Source organism: Aquarana catesbeiana, linkage group LG08 (assembly GCF_042186555.1).
Source record: "Aquarana catesbeiana isolate 2022-GZ linkage group LG08, ASM4218655v1, whole genome shotgun sequence".
Classification (NCBI taxonomy): Eukaryota; Metazoa; Chordata; class Amphibia; order Anura; family Ranidae; genus Aquarana; species Aquarana catesbeiana.
Genome location: NC_133331.1, coordinates 100,831,191 through 100,845,422, shown reverse-complemented (window position 1 = coordinate 100,845,422; position 14,232 = coordinate 100,831,191). Strand labels below are relative to the sequence as shown.

The window sequence follows — 14,232 nt, the reverse complement described above, 5'->3', positions numbered from 1 at the left end:
CAAAGGGTCTGAATACTTAGGACCATGTGATATTTCAGTTTTTTCTTTTTTAATAAATCTGCAAAAATGTCAACAATTCTGTGTTTTTCTGTCAATATGGGGTGCTGTGTGTACATTAATGAGGAAAAAAAATGAACTTAAATGATTTTAGCAAATGGCTGCAATATAACAAAGAGTGAAAAATTTAAGGGAGGCCTGAATACTTTCTGTCCCCACTGTGTGTGTGTGTGTTTGTGTGTGTGTGTGTGTGTGTGTATGTGTATATATGTGTATACACATGTGAGGTATCACCGCGATCGTCAGAGGGAGCGCAAAAGACCTCCTCTGCAACTCTAAACTGGTAACCGTTAACCACCTCAATACAGGGCACTTACACCCTCTTCCTGCCCAGACCAATTTTCAGCGCTCTCACACTTTGAATGACAATTAGCCATGCAACACTGTACGCATATGAAATTTGCATCCTTTTTTTTACACAAATAGAGCTTTCTTTTGGTGGTTTTTAATCACTAGTGGGTTTTTTATTTTTTTTTTGTGCTATAAATAAAAAAAAAACCGTAATTTTGTAAAAAAAAAAATGCCTTTTTCTTTGTTTCTGTCATAAAATTTTGCTAATTAGTAATTTTTCTTCATAAATTTTGGCCAAAATTTATACTGCTACATAGCTTTGGTAAAAATAACCCAAATTAGCGTATATTATTTGGTCTTTGTGAAAGTTATAGAGTCTACAAACTATGGTGCCAATCACTGAAAATTTATCACATCTGATCAGGCCTTTAGTACATCAGGTGTATCTCATTTCTTGAGACACTAACAAGTCAGGAAAGTACAAATACCCCCCCAAATGACCCCTTTTTAGAAAGTGGACATTCCAAGGTATTAAGTAAGTAGCGTGGTGAGTTTTTTTAAGCTGTAATTATTTCCCACAATGCTTTGCAAAATGAAGATTGTTTTTTTTTTTTTTACAAAATTGTCATATTATCAGGTTATTTTTCACACACAGCATATGCATACAACAAATTACACCCCAAAATACATTCTGCTACTCTTCCGGAGTATGGCAATACCACATGTGTGAGACTTTTATACAGCCTGGCCACATACAGAGGCCCAACATTGAAGTAGTGCCTTCATGCGTTCTAGGAGCATAAATTACACATCTCATTTCATTCCCACCTATCACACTTTTGAAGGTCCATGAGCACCAGGACAATGGAATTACCCACAAAATGATCCCATTTTGGAAAGCAAACACCCCAACATATATTCTATGAGGCATGGGCTGCAAGTAGGTACTCGGGTACTCTGAGCTGCAGACAGGTCCTCGTGTGCTCTGATGGGCTGGTGACAGGTACTCGGTTACTCTGATGGCCTGGTGACAGGTACTCGGTTACTCTGATGGCCTGGTGACAGGTACTCGGTTACTCTGATGGCCTGGTGACAGGTACTCGGTTACTCTGATGGCCTGGGGACAGGTACTCGGTTACTCTGATGGCCTGGTGACAGGTACTCAGGTACTCTGATGGCCTGGTGACAGGTACTCGGGTACTCTGATGGCCTGGTGACAGGTACTCGGGTACTCTGATGGCCTGGTGACAGGTACTTTGATGGGTGGTGACAGGTCCTCTTTATTGGGGGGGTGCAATCAATGTGTGTTGGTGTACACTATAAGTGGTAGCGAGATGTTACCGCAATCTCCTTCTCACACACAATCGGTGTGTGAGGAGGAGAAGCCGGTAACATCTCGTTATCGCTCTATGTTTACATTTAGTGATCGGCTGTGAAAGGATCACAGCCGATCACGTGGTAAACAGCCGCCGGCCAATGGCTGTTTACCAGCGTCGGTGACGAGCAGTGTTCCCGGGAACACACAGCCACCGACATGAGCGCGATCGCGCGCATGCACCGTTCAAAGTGGGGCGGTACCATCTGTGATTGGCCGTGACTTAATCACGGCCGATCATGTAGTAAACAGCCATGCCCAATGGCTGTTCACCCCCCTCAGTGGCGAGCGGTGTCTCCGTGACACGCCGCCACCAAAGGAACAGGGATGCGCGCACACGATAGCGCACTTTCCCTGTTTAAATGGACGGACGTCATATGACGCCTGCCCAGAATGAGAGCGGCGCGGCCTTTTAGTACCGTAGTTTGCCACCCTTCCCACGAGTGCGCAATTTTAAACTAACATGTTAAGTATCTATTAACTTGGCATAACATCATCTTTCACAATATACAAATAATTGGGCTAACTTCACTGTTTAGGTTTTTTTTTTAATTCAGTGAAGTGTATTTTTTTATTTTTTAATTAGTGTTTGCAGGACCGCTGCACAAATTCCGTGTGACATAAAATATTGCAACGACCGCCATAGTCTTCGCTAAAAAATATTTATAATGTTTGGGGGTTCCAAGTAATTTGCTAGCAAAGAATACTGATTTTAACTTGTAAGCAATAAGTGTCAGAAATAGGCTTGGTCCTTAAGTGGTTAACTAAGCACACTAAAGCTAGAAGCTGGTTGGTTGCTATTCACAGCTCTTCCAGAATCAGTCTGCTCCAGTTTTAGTAAATTTAGTTAATTAACCCCTAAGAGCTCTGCAGTATTGGCACAGTATATTGTTGCTTCAGATAACTAGGACTTTTTTGTCAGTGTAAGGCATATAAAGGATACATGCAAATATATTTGTAACTGTAAATGCTCGTGTCTGACATCCGGGTATTGCTATAAAAATATTCAAAAGGCTCTTTTTCTTTGCAGTTGTGATTTTGTTAATTGTCCTGCAGGTGTCACTGTTGTTCAAACTACATATAAAGTAATGAAATGTTATGATGTGCTTTAAAATATTAAATAAAATTAATTTAAATCAATTAATGTAATGAAAATGAAAGGTAGTAGAAATCTTTGCAAACGTAGACAGAGGAAAAATGCAACAATGTAATATTGTCACTATTGTGATCACTATGAGGTCATTCACCAAAGTCTGTAAAAAAAAAAATCTATTAGTGTTGTATTTTACACATTATTCTGCATTTCTCTGCAGAGACTATGAATTTATTTGCTAAACATTATGTTGTGTATACAATGCTGTATTTTTGTGTCCATTAGATTCAGATGGTGAGCAGCCTTCGTACTGGGAGGAACGTGAATTATCGAGTCTTAGATGTAGACTGGTGCTCATCAGACAAGGTCATTTTGGCCTGTGATGACGGCTGTATCAGAGTACTGGAGATGTCTATGAAGTTTTCAAACTTCAGAATGGATGAGCAAGAGCTGATAGGTAATATAAAATCCATGCTTTTATTGTGGTTATAAGCACAGTCAAGCTTGAAACTTTACCTGTTACATACAAGGGACATGTACACAATGTGAAAATGTATGAACTTTCATTCCTCCCCTCTGTTGGAACGTTCATTTCTGTGCTTTCCCCCTGTGTATGTTGTGGCAGGTATGTGCTCAATGTGTGGGTGGCTTTAAGCTTTAGGTACATTTTAAAGAAATTGGTCAGAACTGAGATAGCTCAAGTTTGGACAACCTTTTAAGTAACTACTGTTCTGGAGCCTGGGTTCACATTATTGCAAACACAGACATTGCATGTGATTTGTACCGCATTGCTGTGCTGGTCACATGTGGTGTCTGTGCAATGAGAATTCAGCCATACATTTGTATGGCTGAACTTGCATTGGATTTGCACGAAAAAGGTTCAGGAACCTTTTTTTTTTTTTTTCCCACACTGGAATCGAATCGTATGTGTAATCACACACATGCAATCCGATTCCTGTCCGAATTCACAGATCGCACTGCGAACTGATCTGGGGGTGTCATGAACTTTGTATTGACACCCACAGCGGTTCGCAGAGGGCAGTGTGAACTGCTCTGCTAGGGAGATGTGATGTGGGAACCGGCACTAGAATCACGCTGGTTCCCACATTGCAATAGTGTGAACCCAGGCGGAGACTCTGCTTTATGTAGTAGGTGTACAGTGACACTGATTTACTAAAAAAAAAAAAAAAAAGTTACTGAAGCCAGCCACTGGGGTGATTATGTGACCAGACTGAAGTTCCCCTTAGAAAATATATAGTTTTATATCTTTCCTTTACAGGATAGTTAAAATAGACTTAGAATGGGGGTGGGAGCAGATTTAGGTATAGTTTAGTATTTGACTGGTCTTCTGCTATGCTGGCTGTAATCCATTCCTTTTGGCCCATGCAGAGCTCAGGAATGAGGAATGCACAACTGCAGGTCATGAAAATGAAAATAATCCTCATAAAACAAAAGTATAGAGAAAAAAAAAACAGAATAACGGCCAGGGGGTGTACTTTGTCTACCAGCTATTGACACTAAGCAAATCCTTGAGGAGCAGGAGAGAGTTATCCAAATTTCTAATAAGAAAGGCCTACCCTATAGGTTTTCTACTCCCTCCCTCCCGATAGAATGAAAACGTGAATATTCTCAAGCAGCTAATTACACATATATCAGTATATCCAACTTTAATAAGCTGAACACACACCCTAAATTCTCCAGGACTGGAAAACGCAATGAGGGGAATTTATTCAACAGCCTGAATCTGAAGCATTTGTGCATGGTAATCAATCAGCTTCTCTCTTTTATTTTCAAAGTTTAATTGAACAAGCTAAAGATAGAAGCTGATTGGTTGACATGCACAACTACTCCAGTTTTGATAAATTCCATCATAAGGCAGATTTCTGAAAAAAATTAGCAATTTTTGCTGAAAAAAGAATCACTTCAGTAAGACAATTATGTGAAAAGTATTTGCACATGACTGGCTATTCAACGTGATAAATAATTTGTTTTTAACATGATTGGATAAATGAAGTGAACATTTTGCAAGATTTTTTTTTTTTTGCTTGGACTTCCACTTTAAAGTTCACTGGTTCTGCAGGAAATTCAGTGTGATGAGTGTTCATTTAGTATTGTCCCATTGACTAACTTATATGTAGCCTGCCAGCTGTGTTAACAGTGAGATCAATTGAAATATAAGTGCTATGCTAAGTATATTTTATGCCATCTGTATAACCTCCTGCACTTTAGCAGGTAGAGATGAGCAAATTCATTTGCAAGTGCCTGATTTCCTGGCATGTCATCGGGTTTTAAATTGCATAAGAAAATTGGGATGAACACTGATCCTCTCAAATGTCTGCATGCTTCTTTGCACAGATCAGTCAAATCTTTAATCTTCTTACCACTCTATTGCGATTTGTACAAACAGGCATACTCCAGTGATCATAGTAATCTGCCTACATGCAGATTTGATGATCCAATGATGGCGCAGACTTTTTTTTATGTTGACTTTGGTACAAGACCATGGTTCTACAAAATACATTTTTAGATCTTTTGTTTAATAGATACATTCACCTTTTTTTTTTCTTTTTTTACTTGAAGCATTGTGCCTACTATAAGCCGATTGCGGGTGCCATGCAGGACTCCTGCAAACTAGAAATGTATCTGTCTGCTCGTATCTCGTACATGCAGGCAGATACACAGATAGACAATGAACTACCAGAGTGCTCAACAGCGCTGTGGTAGATTATTGAAGCTACAAGCCGACAGCTCCAAAGGCTGCTGGTACTTGTAGTTTTCCATTCACAGAGCTTTCTGAATGAATGACGTGGGCGGGACCCCATACGGCCACGTCTTTTTCAAAATAGTGACAGCAAGTGGGGGGAATCCCTCGCTTGCTGTCACTACAGGTAGCGTAGTTGGTGGCGGCTGCAGGAATGGGAACATGTTGCATATCCCCCCCCCCTAAAAACAGGTGGAACATGTGACATGCTCCCAAAGGTGAACTTATCCTTTAAGTGAAACTACTATTTACATTTAAAATACAAAGGATTTCTCAGCCCCAAGATTTGAACAGTCCTGGCAAATGACCTGACTTGTCTTTGCTGCAGTTAAAGTGGTTGTTAACCCACTTCTATCAAATCTTCTTATCCCCTCTCTAACTTAATAACATGTGTCCCTGTGCCTATGTTCTGTAAAAAATCCGCCGATCTGTACCGATATAAGCTCCGCTCTGGGCGCACAGCTGATTCCTCTCATCCTCCTTCCTCCCGCTCACAGCTGCAGTGGGCGAGGCCGAGCCATCCCACTGACGTCAGCCAGGGAGGAGGGGGAGAGAGAGCCAACAACTGAGCGCCTGGAGCCGCGCTCATACAAGGTACAGATTGGCGGATTTTTACATTAAACAGGCACAGGGACACATGATAAGGTACAGAGGGGATAAGACCATTTCATAGCAGATATCAAGGGGGGGGGCGCTGGTACAAGCAGGGAGGGGGGGGGGAGGAGGACAGAGGAGACACGGGGAGAGCTGCAGGGCTGCGGATGATGGAATCACGCAAACTGACCATGATGTCAGGGCTCAGCAGCCATGATTATTGTGGTCTGTTTTCAGAGGGCAGGGTATAGCCAGGCAGGATCAGCCAGGTTTTTTATGGTATACAGGGGGCCAAGTGACACAGCACAAGCACTGTGCTGTATAACTTGCTTTAAAGTAACAGTATCTGTCTTTTTTTTTTTTTGATTAATAAATGCTTTAAGCTATACTGCTTGGTCAGCTTTTCACCAACAGACTGTGATTGGGCACTAGAGGAACAGAAGCTGACTGATCAGATCATCTTTTTCCTTCTGTTCCTTGTCCACACATGTGCACGTGGTGGGATTTTATAGGTTCAAAATACTGGCTATCCCACACTGAAGTTTATTATACAGGGGATTACGTAAATTTATCAGTAATCCCCTGGGAACCCCAAAACTCATTATATATAGATAGATGTATTTTGTGAATTTTAGTGAAATAGTTTGCTTGGACCAGCTTGGTCCAAATTAACTATTTAAAATTCAACAAAACCTGGAGTTCTGCTTTAAATGGTGATTTATTTACACCTGCCTGTAATTTAGTTTTACTTATCAGATACTGACCGTCAATAAAAACACTGTATTTGTGTTTTTCAGATCCTGTGTGGTGTCCATACATGTTGCTTCCAAGAGCCTCTCTAGTGTTAAAAGCTTTCTGGATTCATCAGCCATGGGGGGAGAAATGCTCCTTAGATATTACAGATGTGTAAGTTTTTTTTTTTTTTTCTTTTTTTTCCCCCATTCTATTATTCCAAATATGCATATGTTAAGCCGGGGAATAGAACAATGATACACTTGGACCTTACAGGTGCTCCCCTAGTTAAAAACATCCGACTTACAAACGACTCCTACTTACAAACGGAGGGAGACAACAGGAAATGAGAGGAAATCTACCCCTAGGATGGGAAATTCACTCCTGTATAAGTTATGGGAAAAAGGTGTCTCCACTGATGCTTTATCACCAAGGTTTGTTTCCACAACAACCCAAAATTTTCAAAATCCAATTGTCATTGGGACAGAAAGTGAGGTGAAATCTTCTGTTCAGTTCTGGTTATTGGAAATTGTCAGAGCATAAACACAAATGCATCTTCATCATGGTAATGGCAGGAAAAGAGATGTAAGACCTTGGTGATTTCAGAGTTGGTTTTGTCTGAAATGTTATGTTTTTCAGTTTACCAGTATTTCCTATGAGTTTTGAATCCACAAGCGAAGTTGACTAATGAATGTGTTTTTTAATTGCAGTGTCTATCCAGAACATGAAGATTTGACAAACTTGATTCAGCAACAGATAAACTCTCTGACCAAGTGAGTGTCAGATGTTTTCAGTATACCATCAGTAGATGACATAACTTGGAGCCTGTGTTTGTAGAGTGATCACCAATGACATAAATGTGCTGCTTTGGCCTTCTGTCCACATACAGCCACTTATAGGCTGCTGAAAGATGTAAACACTGAAAATAATAAGACTTAGGTTTTAAATGCTGTTTTATTTTTAACACTTTGATTTAAAATAAAAAAAAAAAAAAAAAAAAAAAAACATCCTAGCAGCTTTGTCCTCAAAGGGGGATGCTGCCAAGTACCAAATTCATATCTGCAAACAGAAGAATGCATTTAAGTGTATGTAAACCAGCAAATGTGATGTGTTAATGGTTAAAATGTATTGGACTTCTGTTATGTTTGTGAAAGCCAGGGGTCATTGTGTTTAAAGTGAAATGATTTTTAACAGTTTGGATAGAGTGAGGAAGGCTCTTCACTTTCTGTGTGGTTTTCGGGACAAGAAGTGTAAATCCACCACCACCAGAGGTGACAAAGAAATAGCTTTACGGATGTCCTATCATGCTGCACTTTTTACAAAACAAAAAAAAAAGCATGGACTTCTACTTTAAGAAAGTTTATCATTCTTTTTCAAGGATTGAAATTGCAATTAGACGCCCAAAGCAACAATTGCAGCATTATTGGATACATTGAACAATTCAATGTTTATGTAATACATTGTTAAACAGAAATATGGTGAATCAAGTAAAACTTAGATTTACAGGATGTTAACACCATAAAACACTTTTTTGTCTTTGTAGTGATGTGAAGGACCTTCTTCTAGACCCAGAGTTCACACTTACACAGAGGTGTCTGTTGGTGGCAAGGTACATTCAAATCTTCCTTTAGTCTTGTGATCATATAAATCTTCCACTTAAAACTGAGCTCCAGGCAATCAACTACATTCAATTTAAAATGTGTAGGTGAGAAATGTCTAACCTACCAAAGAATTTAACATTTTGTTAAGAACCATAATTCAAACCTCTGCCTCACCAATTCCTGGTTCAGATTCACAGCATCCTGTGTCAAATGTTTACCTCCAGCCTGCTCACTGTTTAAAGTGTATGTCTGGGCAAAAAAAATGTATATGTCTGCAATATACAATTGGATACAAGCAGCACGCAAGTGGAAAAAAGGATACAATCCTGCTGCAGGGAAATTTTGGAATATGTCCTTTTTAGTTGTCTTTTGCAATTATGATCACAATAGACAATGTCCACTGCTTTGTTACTTCCTAATATATAGTGTCCACGACTTCCCCCAGTCTGGGACTCTTTATTCTAGATCAAACCATGCATAGTCAACATGTGACACCTTCATATAGCCTTAATTAAAAATTGTTGAATGTAATGCTCTTTATAGTGCGCTAAATACTTATACACAGTATAGTGATGAAATTAATAAATAATGCATTCCATACAATATTATTGAATTCCGTAAAAAGTAGAAAATATGATATATAAATAAATGCCACAGGTGATTGCACTTAATCAAATCGCTTATGTTCCTCCTAAAGCAATCTACTCATGTGTAAAAAGCTGCATGTCAGTTTTAGGTGTTCCAATACCACTCAAAAACAGTGAAAATGATATGAAGTGCGCTGATGATTATTTCAAAATATCGTGAATAAAGATAAAAAAAATAAATTAATAAATATATGATCAGAATATGTAATTAAATATATTGCACAGGTAGTTTCAATTATAGGGATCACCTACATTGCTCCTAAAATCAATATGCAGTCCTCAGTATGTGTACATAGATAGCTGGTATTCACTATTAGATTGCCCTTCTCCCTGTTTCGATGGGGGATCAGCTTACAATCCAAATTCGCCCACAATACCCCTCTGGATGTTAGGAATCCACCAGCGTTTGGGCTTCAATTATGTCATTTTCGTTCATGCAAAAAATATATAAAACTTTCATTGCGCAGTGAACTATTGAGAGTTCATGGTAACACACAACAAGATGCACTCACTGTATGAGAATCGAATCTTAAACGCATAAGGCAGTCAGCCGCCCACCACGATCACCTCTCGCTCTGTTTTGCGAGTAAGGATCGGAGCAATGCTAAACACTCGGATGACGTCACTTGGCTCCTCCCGACGAGTTGCGTCTTATGTCAAGTGACTTTATCAAGGGTAGCTATGTGACGGTCGGGCTCCGTATTTAGAGTGTACTGGTTGCCATAGCGACTACGGTGGTTGTCATCATACTGATTCTGCACTTTCTTTTTATTGTTGAAATTGACTTATCACAATCAAAAACATTTATTAAACAACATAAATGATAAAATCCATTTGCTTACATAAAATATATATATTAAAAACCAATAGTTATCCTAAAACCAATCGTAATTTACTTTGTGTTTAAAATAGGCTCCCTCTGGTGGTCTAATACTTAAATACAATTTGTTACATGGGTATGCAAGCCTATTATCTTCCTATAGGTTTATGTATATTCCTTGTTATCTCCATCTACTGGGAGATCTTATTATTGCACTTATTTTCACACATATACATATCCAGAAGTGACTACTACATTTTCAAAAAAACTATGCATGAAATAATTGGGGTATCTGCTTGATACATCTTGAATATCCTATGATTTAAATATAAATACAAAAAAAAATAATATTTGTAAATAAAGATAAATAGAATAAAAATAAAAATGTAAAGAGAAAAAAAATATATAAATAAAAATAAATATAAAAATATAAAAAAAAAAATGAAAATAAAAATGAACATAAAAATAAAAAATAATAAATATATATATATATATATATATGAAATAAAAATTATCATTTTAATCTTGATATGTAAATCCACAACCTTGTTTTAGTTCCTAATGTCTTATATTGTAGTTGGTTCATAAAACTGTGTTATTGAACTACTGAGTTTATTCCTACAATCTGGTTAACTTCAAGATAGATTACACCTATCTGTACAAAAATAATCAATGGTTAAGATATCAATATTTAAATATATTATTTAAAATGTTAAAAATCAGAAATAAAACAATTAAGATCAAAGTCAACGTTTAGGCCTTTGGGGTTAAAGTGTCTATCTCGAAAATCCATCTGGATTCACTTTTGCTGAGTTCTTGTATTTTATTGCTTCCTCTCCAATGAGCTTTGTACCTTTTCTATAGCCCAAAATTTGAGTGATGTGGGGTCTTTGTTGTGATGGGATGCAAAATGTCGTGATACACTGTGTTTTGGGAACCCGCTTTTTATGTTTTGTATGTGTTCCCGCAGTCTCTTCCACATGGGGCGTTTGGTTCTTCCTACATATTGAAGGGAGGATGAGCACTCCAACATGTAGACTACCTCCTCAGTTCTACAAGAAATAAAATCACGAATCTTATACTCTTTTGATGTGCTGGTTGATACAAAACTATCACATTTTTGCCCTCCTTGTTTGGTATTGTGACACGCAAAGCATCTCCTGCAGGGAAAAAATCCCTTTCCCTGGAAGAAGGATATTTCAGCGGATCTTATTGGGGGTTCTTTGAGGTTTTTGGCTATTTTGTCCCTTTTTAAAGTAGGTGCCTTCCTATATACTATGAAAGGTTTCTCAGGTAATATGGTCTTTAATTGTTTATCTGCCTTTAAAAGTGCCCAGTGTTTTGTGATAATTCATTCCACTTCTTTGTGGTGAATATTATAATTAAGTACAAGAGGGATATTGCATATTTTAGAGTTGGTTTTATCTTTATCTTGGATTAGTCTGTTTCTTGGGATTTGGGAGACTTCCATAATTTTCTCCTCTATGAAGTCTTCACTATAACCTTTCTTTATAAACCTTTCTCCCAATACTTTTGCCTGTTCCAAATATGTATGATTATCTGAGCAATTTCTCCTTATACGTACCATTTGGCCTTTTGGTATGTTCATTAGCCATAGGTCATGGTGACAACTATCAACTGGTATATAACTATTTCTCTCCACTTCTTTAAAAATGTTTTTGTAGTTATGAAATTATTCTCCAGTTTTATCGTGAGATCCAAAAAATTTATCACTTTATCATTTATCTCATAAGTCAATTTTATATTGTTCTGGTTGTTATTTAACCCATCAAAGAAATCCACTAGACTTTTTTTCTTCCCCCTTCCATATTGTAACACAATCATCTATGAATCTACGGTACAGGACTAGATCTTCTGGCATGTTGGAATAAATCTTCTGCTCTTCCCATTTAGCCATGAAAATGTTGGCTACGCTTGGTGCATACTTAGCACCCATTCCTACTCCGTTTAGTTGCCTGTAGTACTCATTGTTATGCCAAAAATAGTTATGTTGCAATCCATACGCCAAACATCTCAATATAAATCGTTTTTGTTTAGAGATCAAAGTGCTGTATTTTCTAAAAGAAAATTATACAATGTATGGCCAGCCTAAGATAGAGCTAGCCTGGAGAGCACACATTACTACCTGACTGCTACTATTTAGCTGCAATCCAGACCTTCTAGAGTGACTATGCAATAAGAGTACTTGTTGTCCTATCATGCTTCCTCACTGTTACTGTGGATACGGTTTGTAATGATTAACTTCCATCTCCGCTTCAGGTTATATGGGGATGAATCTGAACTTCATTTTTGGACGGTGGCTTCTCACTACCTACAGGTTTACCACAGTGATTCATCTAATGTCCCAGTTCCAGCAGACCCCCTGGACATCTGTTACGACCTGTTATGTGAGAATGCTTACTTCCAGGTAGGTGGTCTATGATTTTACATTGCAGTACAGGAGTATGCTGATATTAGTCTTCAAAGGGCACCTGTAACACAACAAACTATGATATTCAAAACTTTCCTTAGTCAACACTTTAAAAGTCTTCACAGATTATCAGCTTGCAGTTAACCGTGCATGTGTGAGGTACCAGGGAACTTTTAAACATTTTTGTTTTTTAATTAATTTTATATTATTTTACTTTAATTCCACTTTAATAAAAAAGAAGAAAACAAAGTTCCTCTGTCACAAATTGTGAGCAAGCAGGCTCTGAATTGCAGAAGAGATGTGCAGTGTCTCTTCTGCAATAAAATACATCTACCTGTCTGCTCGCAGCGTTCTCCGGCATGGCTGGCACGGTCCCCGTTTGCTGGGATGACGTCATTCCGCACTAGCCAATGAAGATGGCCAAAGACATGACATGTAAGAAGATGCCAGTATGGGGTGGGGACCATTGAAGATGAGGTAAGTGTAGCCTGGCTTTAACTTCATTGCTATCACAAGGGGGATGATAAGCTCTTGTATGTGATGGCACTTTTTGACTGACAGGTAATCTTTATGAAGGCAATTGTGATCAAGGACATGGCACCCTCGATCAGCTGCTTCACTGGCTCTTATAGCTGGGAAATAATGGCTCAGTTCCTGGTTCACATTTCACAGAAGAGATGGAAGAATGGGAGCACAAAAAAAAGCACATAGCTGCTGGATCGCTTTTAAAATGTAGCTAACAATTTGCTTTTTAATAAAAGTAAATCTCAGATGCTATTCTGGCCATGAGTTTATTTACAAGATACTACTGCCTCACCAATGCAGTATTTAAGTTGGTGGCAGTAAAAGGGTTAACGGATCTGCTGCTGCGGTTGATCCCTTGCTTATAGAATGTACAAAGGGGGCGCATCATCTGAGCCCACTTTCATGGGACGGTGGCCACCCAGCCCTGTTTGGTGGCAATATTCATGTCCGCTATATGATTTGTAATGTATATGATGGTGGGTGTACTGTCACTTTAAATATGTAAATGAAGTATCAAGGTGGGTCCAATGGGAATTCCTGGAAGTTTCTGAATGTCCCTTGGGCTGTGATTAAAGGGCTGCAGAAGGTTTCTCCTTCCTCTTGCAGCAGTCATGACTACAGTAAAAAAAGCTTCAGGACTCCAGAAGACAGAGCTACCTTCCCTCCCTTCCAAGGTACCGCTCTATATGCCAATGGAGGACATGGTCCATGCCTTTGTTGAGAGAGCAGTGCTGCATGGCGCTTGCTGACACAGAAGAAGGGGGCCAGAATAGCAGTGTTGGAGCGGAGGAGGTTCGGCCACAACAAGTGCAGCCCTCCCCTCAGAGAAGAATGCGGCGGAGCGTATTGTGGCTGTGGGAGGTGAAGAGAAGGATACCAGGCAGGCAGGAGGAGCCAAACAGGACAGCATGGAGGTGGTGCCCAGGAGACGGACAGGACAGAAGCAGACGAGCCCCTAGTGCTGAAAGGGTTAATCCTGTGTCTAGGGTTGTCCCTTTTAACCTCTCAGACCTCAGATCAATGTATTATGCAATTTCAGATATATCTGGAATCAATTCCCGAGAACAAAGAAATGACACGCACACAGTATTGTATTCTCTGGGAACTGACTGTATTGATTTGTCAGAAGACGTTTCTTATAGCAAATTAAAAATCACACAGAACAGTCATAGTTAAAGCGGGGTTCCACCCAAAAGTGGAACTTCCGCTCATCGGACTCCTCCCCCCCTCCGGTGCCACAGTTGGCACCTTTCAGGGGGGTGCAGATACCTGTATAATACAGGTATCTGCACCCACTTCCGGGAA

The 14,232-nt window shown here is 39.1% G+C and overlaps 1 protein-coding gene across 1 annotated transcript in view; it reads left to right on the top strand.

The window, feature by feature from the left end:
- Positions 1-14,232, top strand: part of WDR11 (WD repeat domain 11) — a 166,846-nt gene that overhangs the window by 116,529 nt on the left and 36,085 nt on the right. Inside the window, exons 19-23 of the mRNA XM_073596233.1 lie at positions 3,102-3,273; positions 6,969-7,077; positions 7,614-7,676; positions 8,447-8,512; positions 12,252-12,399. Coding sequence (XP_073452334.1) covers positions 3,102-3,273; positions 6,969-7,077; positions 7,614-7,676; positions 8,447-8,512; positions 12,252-12,399 — 558 coding nt within the window. The remainder of the gene's footprint in view (positions 1-3,101; positions 3,274-6,968; positions 7,078-7,613; positions 7,677-8,446; positions 8,513-12,251; positions 12,400-14,232) is intronic.